This window comes from Desmodus rotundus, chromosome 11 (genome assembly GCF_022682495.2).
Source record: "Desmodus rotundus isolate HL8 chromosome 11, HLdesRot8A.1, whole genome shotgun sequence".
Classification (NCBI taxonomy): Eukaryota; Metazoa; Chordata; class Mammalia; order Chiroptera; family Phyllostomidae; genus Desmodus; species Desmodus rotundus.
The window spans coordinates 67,402,249-67,414,754 of record NC_071397.1 but is presented as its reverse complement, the minus strand read 5'-3'; the positions used below and the strand labels follow the sequence as shown (position 1 = coordinate 67,414,754).

General features: G+C 41.8%; 2 protein-coding genes across 4 annotated transcripts in view; one reads left to right on the top strand and one right to left on the bottom strand.

Annotated features, from left to right (window-relative positions):
- Positions 1 to 11,969, top strand: part of TRAPPC3L (trafficking protein particle complex subunit 3L) — a 37,227-nt gene extending 25,258 nt beyond the window's left edge. For all 3 annotated transcript variants that reach the window (XM_024552149.3, XM_024552148.4, XM_071219639.1), the window contains exons 4-5: positions 7,595 to 7,780; positions 11,149 to 11,969. In XM_024552149.3, coding sequence (XP_024407917.1) covers positions 7,595 to 7,780; positions 11,149 to 11,268 — 306 coding nt within the window. In that variant the 3' untranslated portion in view covers positions 11,269 to 11,969. The remainder of the gene's footprint in view (positions 1 to 7,594; positions 7,781 to 11,148) is intronic.
- CALHM5 (calcium homeostasis modulator family member 5) lies at positions 1,274 to 5,341 on the bottom strand. Its single transcript, XM_024552146.4, has 2 exons — positions 4,777 to 5,341; positions 1,274 to 2,322 (listed from the first exon to the last, which is right to left on the bottom strand). The coding sequence occupies exons 1-2, from the start codon at positions 5,314 to 5,316 to the stop codon at positions 1,933 to 1,935; spliced, it is 930 nt and encodes a 309-aa protein (XP_024407914.2). The 5' UTR covers positions 5,317 to 5,341; the 3' UTR covers positions 1,274 to 1,932.
- Positions 11,970 to 12,506: the final 537 nt, after the last annotated feature.

Below are 12,506 nucleotides of genomic sequence, written 5' to 3'. Positions count from 1 at the left end.
TACTTTTATAATCTGGCTTCACTTCTGCTACACTCTATTGGTTGGTTGAGGCCAGATTCAAGGGCAAAAGAATAAGACTCCATCTCTCCGTTGGAGCCATTGGACCATATTTAAGTCACCATGGTTAGATTTTATTAAAGTAAAACCCACATGTACCAAAGATGCTCTGAAGTTGGTTTGGCTAGAGTCAATGTAAATCCAAAAAATAGAGAACTTCCTTTGAAAGTTCATACTGAACCCAGAGAGCCCATGGTGGCATCTCTTCCTAACTCTGAGTTCAGTGACATCACTTTGGTAACTTGAAAGTGCACCATAGAAACTGGTAAACACTTCAAATCAAGCTTTTTTTTTTTTTTTTGGAGCCTTTGTTAAACATTTATCACACCATGGTTTGACACTCAAATATTGTTTCAACTATTGCAATCTCACAGTCCCCACCTTCCACTCTCCCCCCCACCACACACACCCCTATCTGTCCCCACACCTCCAAGTTCCCAAGGATACGTTCCTGGTCCTTATACCTTTAGGGAGCTTTCCCAGTTTGGGAGAATGTCCCATGGTAATACCCAGTCCATCCCCAGGATTCTCCATCTAAGAGACAAGAACTCTCAATGATATGCTGTGAGCCATAGCATAAAGAATTCAGAATTTGCCTTATTTCCGATAAACAAAACTAGGAGCAGTGTTACACCAGCACTGAATGATCTGTCTCCCAGACCTCCAGTGAAGACTGACTGACCCGTTCAGCACAGTGAGCTCAGTGCCGAGGGCCCATGATACTGGAAGGGGCCCACAAAAGTGTCTTTAATTTCTTTTAAAATCTGGAGAAAATAAATTGGAAAAAAAACTATTTAGAAAAATAAAATCTGATGAAAATAAATGTACTTTTTGGTTGAAAAAAATAGTTTAATATAATTCTGGCGTAGTTCCGTGGATTGAGTGCTGGCGTGCAAAAAAAAAATCACTGGTTCGATTCCCTGTCAGGACACACGCAGGGTTGCAAGCCTGGCCCCAGCTGGGGGTGTGCGAGACACAGCAGATTGGTGTTTCTCTCGCACATGGATGTTTCTCACTCTCCCGTCCCCATCTCTGAAAATAAATTTTAAAAAGTTTTTTTTAATTGTTTAAAGAAATTAGGAGAACCTGAAGGAAATGAATGACCTTTTTTTTGTTGAAACCAATGGTTTAATATATAATATTCATATATTTGTCTTTATATCAATACAGTCATGAATATATATGGGTGCGTATATGTATATTTTGATGCACAAAGGGATCCATGAAGGCAAAAGTACCTAGAATCCACAAAAGTCATAATACAACCCTGCCTGCAGGGGCAAACCCTCATTGTACTTTGGAACCTTGTGAAAAGGTCTGAATTTTAGGCACTATATCCTTTCAATGTATCACCTTTGAGAACTGATGTCTTCAGATTCTGAGGAAATGAATTTCGAATGGTACAGCTTCATACAGCCTTTGAGAGCAATAGGGTAGATTTATAGGACAAGGTCTGCTGCTGACCACACTGCCCACCCCCCTGGGTATAGTAGTCTGCTGAGAATAATTGGCTCACTCAAAAGTTGCCACTGCTGCCCCCAGATGCCATCACCAATATTTACACAGAGTGGCAGACCTTCCTGCATGAGTCTTCTAGCCAATCATAAAATCTTAGAACTTGAAGAGACTGAGCCCAACCCCCAGCCAGTGCAGAAGCACCTTTGTCACTGTCCTTGGCCAGTCACCCAGCATCAGTCTGAGCACACCCTGACACTGTCAGCACGTGGGAGCTGTAGAGCTGCTGCTCTTTGTGTTACTGTCTTGTAAACACGAAATGTGAGAAAACACAGATATTCAGAGTTTGCTGTTGATGCAGTAAGAAGATGTCAGAAGGAGTGAACCCTTGGACCTCATGAGTCAGCGATGGTGCATGAGCTACACATCGTGAGTGCTATCCACAAGGCCCATTGTGGTCTCATCTTCCTCAGGGCTAAGTTCCAGGCCATCCTCCACCACCTTATGGAGGGTGCTGTAGTGTTGCTGGCTTTGGTCGAAAGAATGCAGCCCTGAAGCAGCCTCCCAGGAAGCAAAAGTAGGCATGGGGAAGACTTCTGGCCTCTTGTTCTCAAAAAAGCATTTCAGGTTTCTCTCACTCAGCTTGTTGGCATAGTCCAGGAATGCGTTTTCCAACTGCTCCTTCTCCCTCTGTGCATATGTCTTCCAAAAATTCAGCTGCAGGTAGCTAACTTTAGATCGGCAGCGAGCATAACAAGTGGTGAGCAGAGAGAAGAAAGACGCTGAACAAATCAGGCACCATCCTAGAATCTTAGAAAGAGAGAAATATTGAAGACAGGTAAAAGCAAAGGCACTTCTCAGGGAGCTGGGGTGATATGACTGGGAAGCATATGGTTAAATTAAAACCACAGTCATGGCCATATCTCAATTGAAACGGTTCATCTTTTATTTTAACAAAACTCTTTTAACAGTTAAACGCAGTTAGAGTTTACCTAATTATTATCCATCCTACCCATCATTGCTGGCATGCAAAGAAATAACCAGAAGGCAGACAAATAGAAAAAATTTAAAAAGTACAGATTATCTCCCAATCAGATAAACCAAGCTTTTCAATAACATTAGCTATCAGAGGAAAAAAGTCTGTGTGTGGTGTTTGTGGTCATTTAAGAAAAAGAGCAGTTCCTTAGCCACTTGTTTTCAAGCATTCAAAAATGTGTACACGTGCCTAGTGACGGATATTTCCCGAGTTCTATTGTTTGCAGGGAGCAGCAATGCTTTGTGAGAGAGATATCATTACTCTTCATCCATGACACAACGGAACAGACATAATACAGCATGGAAACTGAGCCTGTGAGAACTGACACCCTGGTAAAAGCTGAGGAAACAATTGCAGTCATTTCCAACCTTCAGGACTACTGGTTCTGCATTTTGATACTTAGAAAAAAGAAACTACCCTTTGAGTACAGACTGGTTCAGCTGAGTTTTTTCCCTCTGAATATTAAAAACAGAAGTCTAAACAGTTCAAGTTATCTAAACTTCTTTGTTGTTCTGACTACATTTTTAACAACCGGAATGGATTTCATATTTGGACAACCGACAGAGCTCTTTTCAACCTTCTCTTGACAGTTCAGTAAAATGACCCCTCGTGTTTGTCAGTAGGAGGGCCTGTGTGAAAATAGGAAAAAATATGTGCAAGGGTTCTACCCGCTACTGCACTCTACTTCCTTAGGAAAAGAGCACCTGGACTCTCGTGTCTCTGACCCACCCGTGGATGGAACACTTGTTTCATCCCCACCCACGTGCCAACTAGTAGTCTGCGCTGTTTGTTTCTCCTGCTTATCTGGACTGCCGTGAGCACCTGCTGTTGATACAGCTCTCCTCGTCCACATCTCCCGTGCGCCCGCCCCTAGGCGTCAGCTCCAGGTCCGTTTCATTCTGCCAAGAAGTAAGCAGGTCAGCGAGCCCAGCTGAGCTGTGGCGGCAGGTGCAGGATTTCCTTGTGTTTGTGTTTAGGGAAGAAAAGCTCACGCGCTGATGAGTGTCTGGATCTGGCACTAACTGAATGGAGCCTGGTGCCTGGGTGCACAAATTATAAATCACTCATCATGTGACAACACTCATACTAATGCCTTCCTTCAACAAAAGAAGGAAGATGTCTGGGAGGCTGGCATGTTCTTATCTAAGATGTGCTTCATGCCTTACACAAAAGACCGTGGGCATGTTTGGGTTTATCGGTTTATGGGAAGTACGTGACGATACTGCCAACAAGCTTTGGAATGCATGCTTTTAAAAAACAGACTTTGCCTTGATGTGTTGCTGTAAAGGCAAGCTCTTGTTGAGAAATGAAATGGTACCATGTTCCATGCATTTACTCTGAAACAAGTAGCATTGCTGAGCAAGCGTGGATCAGTGTATCCACTCTTATTGCTGGGTTTAGGTTTGGGGAATGCACTTCCTCCTACTCACAAGCAGGAATTCCAAGGCCAGGACAAGGTTTCACATCTGGATTTGTGCTCATGTCCCTGCAAGGATGACAAACTACTTCCCTATGTCAGTTGGGTAACGCTATCGTTTCCTTCTGTTAAATGAAATAATGCCCGAAATCTTTAGCTTCTAAAGTCATGTAAGACTTCTTCAGCTGTGTAGCATAAAAAGCATAGGATGTGCCCGCCCCAGAGAATATGATTGCCTTTCACTGAATACTATTGAAGACTGGCAATTCTTATGCTATATGGGAAAATTTTCTCAATCCTGGCAATATTTACTTATAGGGATAGAAGCTGCCAGAAATCAATCAAGGGAATCTTGGTATTAACAATTTTACATGCAGCTTCACAAAGTATGAGCTCATTTGGTTCAGCTATATTTTAGTAGACCAATGCTGTATTTGTGGGGAGTTTTTTTGCTCAGAAACTGGTTTCAAAATAAATAATTGATAAAAAGCAGTAATTTCTAATTACAGCTCTGCCTTTAACACTCAATTCTGACGTATATCATACATTATTTATAAAGGCAACCCAGAAAGATAGTGTTAATGTACTTAAGTATTTACGAACACACAGAACCCAAAGGATATTTTCTTTTTGGAAAAGTAAAAGACAATTCAGTCAGCAATTTTACTGAGCCATCCAACCCTTAAAAGCTTCCCCTGAGATTGCCTTCACACTGCATCACGCTCCAATTTCATTTGTATCAAAGTGTTCCAGCAGGATTCAGACTCAGCCTGGGCTGGAAGGAGGAAAAGGCAAGAGGGCCCCTTTTTACCTGAGACTGGGCTTGCAGGGACAGTTTCAGCTCTTCATTGTCCGTGGCTGTCATGCTGGTTTGGCCACATGACACTTTGTGAAGCTCTTCCCAGCATTCTTTGGGCCTGTGCTTGCAAATCAGTGCCAGGAGTCTTGAACTTTTTGTCCCGCTCATGGCACATTCGTAAAAAGTCCCATTGAGCAAAGCCACAGACAGCCACATCACTGGAGCCACCAAGGAACTCAGAGTGATCTGCCCCAGGACATAGAAGAAGCGGCAGCTGTGGCCTCTGGGGAAGATTTTCCTGGGGTTCACGCAGCAGCCTGTGAAGAGTCTCCAGGACCTATTGTTCAGAAAGAATCCCAGGATCAGTAGAACCCAGGCAGGAGCAAAAAGGAAAACCAGCCCATAGACCACATTCTCGGTGCTGCAGGGGCACTTAAATGCCACGAGCGAAAAGAGCCGCTCACTTCCCAGGGTCAGCAGAGCCATAAAGCTATAGCCAATCACAGTTTTCTGGTTCAGGACGAACTTTAAAATCCCATTAAAAGCATCCATTTTGGAGAGAAACAAAGAGGGGAAATGCTTTGCCTGTATTTATTTGGCAGAGCCGCTGTGGCCAGCACTGAGGGTGGAGCTTTTCATCTGGAACAACAGTCCTCCTTCTCAGACTGAATTCAGACAGATAAGGAAACGAGGTCATTCCTGAGGAATGAATATTTCTCAATCCTATTCAAACAATGCTTCCTACTGCTGGGTACTGGGCTCTGAAACTAGGGCCAAGACACGGAGGATTAACTTCATAGGGCAGAGCTTCCATTTTTATGTTGTTCCCATGCACTGAAAATCTGAAAGAAATTTTCACTCAGACAAATAAAGGTCTAGGAATTTTCCAGCAAGAGAAATCGACATTACCAGAAATTGGTTTCAGCCAATTGGTCAGGAGCCAAATCAAGCCTGGAGTTTTGTGCTTTTTTTTCCTTCCTCTTGGTACTCGACTTAACAGCTGGAAGACATACTTTAAATCCTTTAAAGCTGGCTAGTGTAAGAGTCTTGAAACAAATTCAGGATGTGAGCTATTCGAAATTTATATGGAAAAGTTTAGGTAGTCTTTGAGGTTTGAATAAAAGAGAAAATGTGGAGAGTCCTCATCAATTCTTTCCTAGGTTCTGATAGTGATCTCTTCCTGCGTATCTCTGCCTTTGGCCTCATGCCCAGCCCAGCCTCGATCCTAATCTACCCTGTAAGCTGACACATGAGGGGCTTCCTCTAACACAGAAATTTAATTCTGCCTTAGCTCACTCATGGCTTCGGGCCTCCCCACGGCCCACAGACTGATAAGCGCCAGCCTCCCATGAGCCTTATCACGGTATTTCGTGCCCATGACATGCTCCCTCTACCCAGAAATGCCCACTGCCCCCACTTTGTTCACCTGACAGTCTCACTCAGTATGCGTGAGCGGGATAGAAGTGGCTTCCTCTGTGATTATTTCCAGGATTGCTTCATGATACAGGGTGGGGCAAATGGAGGTTTACAGTTATTCACATGGAGAAGAATACACTGATTAATAAATAATAATACAAGAATAAAGTCTGCGTTTCACATACTCACAGCTGTAAACCTACTTTCACCCCACCCTGTACGTCACAGCGAACTGCAGGACTTACTGCCCCCTCGCGGTGGTTTGTGTAGTATCTGTAGCCCCTTTTAACTGTAAGCTCTTCTGAAACAGGAACTACATTTCATTAACTTATATCCTGGGCCTAAACATGCTGTCAAATACAGAATAGATGCTCATTCAATAATTTCTCAAAATCGGTATTGAACCCACACCATGTGCCAGGCACTGTATTAGACAGGCAGTGCTCACTGAGTATGAATGAATGAATGAATGAATGAGTGAATGAATGAATGAGTGAAGAACCTTTAATTAGAAGTACTTCTACTTAAAATAATCAAGGAAATTATTTCTATTTCTCTCCTACACTGATGTTACTTTTAAAATTAAGTTAATTAAGGCACCTAAGACAGTGACACAGCAGCTGCCACATTCCCACTAACAAACCTCAGATTCCAGGGCTGTGTGCATTGTGAAAAGAAAGGGCCTTGGACTAGGAGCCACGGAACTAGGGTGTAGTACAGCCTTGACCATGTGCTTTTACTTCTCCGAACCCCAGTTTACTCACTTGTAAAAATGGGAATGACACAGAAATAATCTTCAAGGTTTCCTCCATTTCTACGTTGTAAACATTTTTAAGAAGTTACTTTATGACTCATTTTGTGCCTCTCACCATTACTCTTTGCTCCTTATCCAAGACCTGCCATCCTTGGTCATGTGACAACCTCCACTTCCCAAAACATACTTCTGAGCCTAAGCTTCCTGTAGCGTTCTTGGCTTTATCGTTGATAATATGGCAGATGTGTCCCTTCTAAATCACGATCTTGTCGATTACTAGTGTTACAAATATATTGTTCCAATTCATACTAATATGTTGATGACTAGTCATATTTTAATTTCCTGCCTTCCTAAAGGACACTTATTTTTTAAAAAGATTTTATGAAATAATGCTTAACTCTTTCATAAGGTTACATTGTTTCCTCAGAAACTAGTCCCTTAAGATAGCGTAGTCTAGTTCCGTAAAAATAAAAGGATTTAAGACTTACTCTAGTCATGGTGTCAGACATTTCAAAGCTAGGTGTGAGCCTGGACTTCCTGATGCGAACTCCACGAGTTTTACCATTGTGCAGCACTGCCTGGAACAGGGTATTTGGCTGCCCTACTCATAGACATTTGTTCTAGACCGAGTGTTTGTAATTTTTTTCTCTCTTTCATTAGGTTGCTTTCAAGATGTACTTGGGAATTACACCAAGCGTGACCTGTAACAATTCAAGCAGGAATGAATTTTCCCTGATTCTAGACAAGAACCCTCTGGTGGAGTTTGTGGAAGAGCTCCCCGCTGGGCGGTCCTCTCTGTGCTACTGCAACTTACTCTGTGGCATTATCAGAGGTGCCCTGGAAATGGTAAAGCTCCTATTTCATTTTGCCAGGAACATTTTTTTCCAGATACATCTAGCGCTGGGTACCAAATCACCCCAGAAAACAGCAGCTTAAATAACCAGTGTTTATTATCTTACATGGCGTCTAAGGGTGAGAGATGTGGGAGCAGCTTAGCAGGGAGGTTGTGGCTGAGAGATCTTCACAGCTGTACACTCATACAGTCAAGCTGTTGGTCGGGGCTAAAATCTCTGAAGACTTGACTGAGGCTAGAGAATGTGTTGATACTTTTCCAGCCCACTCACACGGCCTCAGTGCCTGGCTGGCAGTGGGCTAGAGGCTCCATGTAGTTACTTCTTGCCAAAGAGGCCTCTCTGTCCATCTAATCACAGTTGGTGCTGCCAACTCTGGTACAAAGTGGGCAGGGACACCTGAGGGCGTGAATAACAGGAGGCAGGGATCATTGCAGGCCACTTTGGAGGCTGGCTTCCACACCTACATTAATTACCCTTCGTTAATGACTTAACTAAGACAATTAGTAGCACCTGCTAGAGTCAGGCACTGAACCTACAAAGATGAGCGAGACACAGCTGGTGCCTTTCACGGAAGTTCTGTCCTGTAGAGAAATCAACTGTATGAAGCAGTGTGACTAAGGGCTACAGGAGGACCTGGGTTGGGGTGGATGGAAGGTCAGGAAAGACTTCCTAGAAGAAGGCTGATCTGGCATCTGAAGGATTAGAGGATTTAGGTGAGGTAGAGGCCTTGGGGAAGGGAAGCAGGGGGAATAATATTCCAGGTAGAAGGAGCAGCATGTCCGAAGGCACAAAAAATGTTTCCTTCAAGAAACAAGGAACTTGAATTAGTTTAGTATGACTGACATGTAGATTGAAAGAGGGATTGTCATGTGAAAGGGGATACAAATTTTTTACAGATGACTGATATAAAAAGGGATTCACATGACAAGTTGGAAATTAGATTTTTGTATTCAAAACAGCAGAGACCCATTATAGTTTTATAAGCAGGTGGATGATAATTTGAAATTTGTGTTTAAAAAATCTCATTCTTTGTCAACAAAGTGAACGTGGACAGGAGAGGAAATTAAGGAGGGAGGGGGAAGCAGCTGGGAAACTGATCATGGTAACCTCAAGATAAACCAGATAAAACCCTGGCAGTAGGAGTGGAGACAAGATTTCAACAACATTAAGGAGGTGGAGCAGATTTAAGATTGGGTGATCAGTTGATTAAAGGGACAGGCTGAGAAAAAGACTCGGGAATTACTTTTAGGTTTCTGAGCACCCTAGGGATGGCTGTACTCTTAACCAAGAAAGCAAAACCAGGAGTTGTACCTCTGGGGACAGGAGAGACAAAGTGAGAAGTTCACTGAGGCAGCTGCTGGGACTGATGTGTCACCACACACCAGTTGTGACATGCTAAGCAGCTGAGACCCATTTCCGAAGGTCACAGAGTAATGTGGACTGAAGGGCACAGGAACTCTCAAAGAGCATGTAGAGAGAGGTTTGAGTAAAAAAGAAAAGTCACAGATGGAACCCTAGGAAGCAACAAAACAAAGTAAGTTAAAGAGAGAAAATAAAGGCTGTAAAGGATACCAAGGAGGAGCAACCAGAGCTAGGGAAAATACCAGGACAGAGTGTGTTTCAACACGAGGGAGTGATTATCAAGACCAAGGACAGCAGAGGCTAAGTAAAACAAGACTGAAAAATATTCACAGCACTTAGGGACCAAAGGGTCAAAAATGGCCTTGGTAAAAGCTGTTTTGAGGAACTGAAGAGAGGACAAGACAATCTGTGAAAGACTGATGGTCCAAGGGCGGCTTAGCAGAGGTAGTAATCAAGGGAGTCTCATTTTTCCAGAAGCATAGCTATTTAGAATAGGGAGTCCAGACAGTAGCCCAAGGCTAGACATGTGTTGGCTTACCAATAATGAAGCATGCATATAGAATTTCAATTATTTTTGATAATTAGGGAAGGACATAATAACAGGTAATCCAAAAGACTAAAGCAATAGAAATAATGTATTAATCACAGAGAAATTCCACACTTCTACCCTACCATTTTCTAAAGCTTGCCCTAAAATCAGTGACCATGAACTCAAGAAAGGGGAAGGGGGATTTCTGGCAGTTTATGCGATTAACAAAAACAAAACAAAACAAAACAAGTTAAAGGTAAGGTAAGGAAGTCTTCATCTTTCATGGGTAATCGTTGACTCTATGTGCTGAATGACACAGGCATTAGACCACATGTGGCCCCAAACATCAAAAAGATTCAATGTAGTCTTCTTGTTATATTAATTAATTTTCTGTTAAAATTTGACAAAGACAAAAAAGATCTTATAAAGAAAAGTGAGGGTGAATTTTTCTTCTATGTTTTAATGTGCCATCTATATCCTTCGATTGGGTGGTGGGCTCACAAAGGCATGGTTTGTGCACCCTGCCTGATCTAAGTAACTTGACATACCGAGGTCCGTGGTTTCACAAATGCAGGCTGGTTGGCCAAGGACTTCTTAGTGAGAGAGGGGAATGAGTCAGGTAAGATTATAATTAACTAATTACATGAATTAATTGCTTAGAGGAGAGGCCCAGGCTTCTCTACTTTTCAGTGTTTGCTTGTATGGGGTACTTCCTCTTACTCATTTCCTTTACTCCCAATCACTTAAAATAGCTGAGTGGTATTCTAGTGAGGGTAAGTCAGCAATACCATGCTGCTCTTATGTGAATATATTTTGATGAACAGAGAAGTTAGCCCTTTGGGCTTCCTTAAAGGTCTGGGAAATGGACTATGCTTTACAGAGGAAAAAAGGGCCTCAGTATCAAATATTCATATCTGTAATTTTAATCTTTAATTTTATACTCATAATTTATTTAGTCTGTATTTCTTTGAATCTCTCAAAGCCATAAGTGATTGCTAAATATTGTTAGGGCAAGTGATGTGCTATTTAGCTAGGGCTTAAACATTCATGGCATTCAGTTGGAGAGGATTCTTTTATCCTTGGAAGTTCTGCTTGTGAGGCACATTGGGTCATGGCTATCTTTGAATTGTGAATCCGTGTTCTTGAGATGGATTCATAATGCGACTCAGTGAGCACAACTTGTCATGGGCCCACATCTCTGGGCTTGCCCCAGAGTCCTCCACGTTGGGCCTGGCCTGGACTGCCCATCTCTTCGCAGACCCGCAGCACGGAGCTCACCCACAGCCAGATTGTCTCCGGAGGACGCACACACAGCCAAGGGCCCCTCATCCACAAAGCAAGCTCTTCTTATCATTCCGTAAAGAAAGTCATCTCCTAGTGGGGTAAATAAAACTGAAAAAACAGACAGAAAAATGTAGAGAGTTTTTTCCTTTAACCTAAATGACACAGCTTTTTTCTTCTTTTCCTAGGTTCATTTGGATGCTGATGTTACATTCTTGCAAGACAGACTAAAAGGCGACAGTGTAACAGAAATAGGAATAACATTCCTGAAAAAGCTAGATGAGAAAAAATACAGGCGGAAAAAATGAGAAATAGCATGCAAAATGCCTCAGGCTGACTAGTTGAGGAGTTAGTGGTAGGTAAACAAATACAGACACTGGAATTTTGAGTTGCTTAATAGCATGGGCTTTAAGAGGAATATAAATCAGCCAGAAATTTGAAATGCCTGTGCTCTAGGATATAAGGCTGTTTTTTTTTTCCCGTTTGCTTTTAAATCACACAATTTCAATCTCGTGTCAAGATTACATATACAAATAACTCCTTATAAGATAGAAAGCATGAGTTGCACGTATTACATAGTCCAGCATAAGAGGTCTATTCGTTTCATTTATTTATGGTAGGAGAAAAAAAAAATACTCTGTCACTAGACAACTGGTGTAGTTATCTCTTCACATATGAAGAAATGGTGAAATGATACAATAGAGAGTTCACTACGTATAGTTTCTGGGTCCTGTGCATTGCATTCTCTGTGGAAGCAGTTCTATTTGTAGCAATCGTTCATATTTATGAAAAACTGTGGATGGGGTTTTTCTCATATATCTCTTTGGCTTATAGCTTCAGCTTTCTGAAGTTACTCTTCACTTGTAATCAACAAGGCAAAATTATTCATTTGGATGCTAATTCTGAGACATTTAAAATTAACAATTTTAACTCTTTATTTAATTTTTAGATTGCTGTCATTAACCTAATTCTTTCCTTTTTCCCTGAAATATTACTGATGGTGAGGCCAGAAAATCACTACAATGAGAACTAAATAATGTTCTTTGAGGATATTTTCTTACCTCAAAGCTTATTCAGTTCAAATTTTTACTATCATTTTCATTACCTAAAAACCTGATAAAGTATATTTTGTCTGTGACCAGAACATATTTAAAATGCAAAGTTACTGGATTAAATAAACAATAATCTTCACCAGACCATCAGCATACATGGACAACCTATATGGCAGACAAACTTTACTGGGTTCTGCAGAGAAATCAAATTAAAAATAAATGTTACGATCAGTGTGTCACCATCAGTTAAAAGTGCTGTAAGTGCTGTGGTAGTGACAGGGCTCAGAGTCCTGACGATGAGGCCCCGTTCCGTTTCTAGTGGCCTCATTTGGCGCTGACTAGTAGCTGGTCTGGGTAAGGTGTATAATCTCTCTCTCTTCTTTTCTCGTTCTGTAAGATGAGAGGATACTACATGATAAAGACCTAAAACTATGACAATAAACAAATGTCATCGGTAACCACTGAAAATCCACCTTTTCAGATTTTAGAAGACT

Excerpts from the sequence above, each read along its gene's own strand:
- CALHM5 (XM_024552146.4), bottom strand. The coding sequence starts at position 5,316 with ATGGATGCTTTTAATGGGATTTTAAAGTTCGTCCTGAACCAGAAAACT. Across the intron at positions 2,323-4,776 it reads CCCTGCAAGCCCAGTCTCAG|ATTCTAGGATGGTGCCTGAT; the intron begins GTAAAAAGGGGC and ends TCTCTTTCTAAG.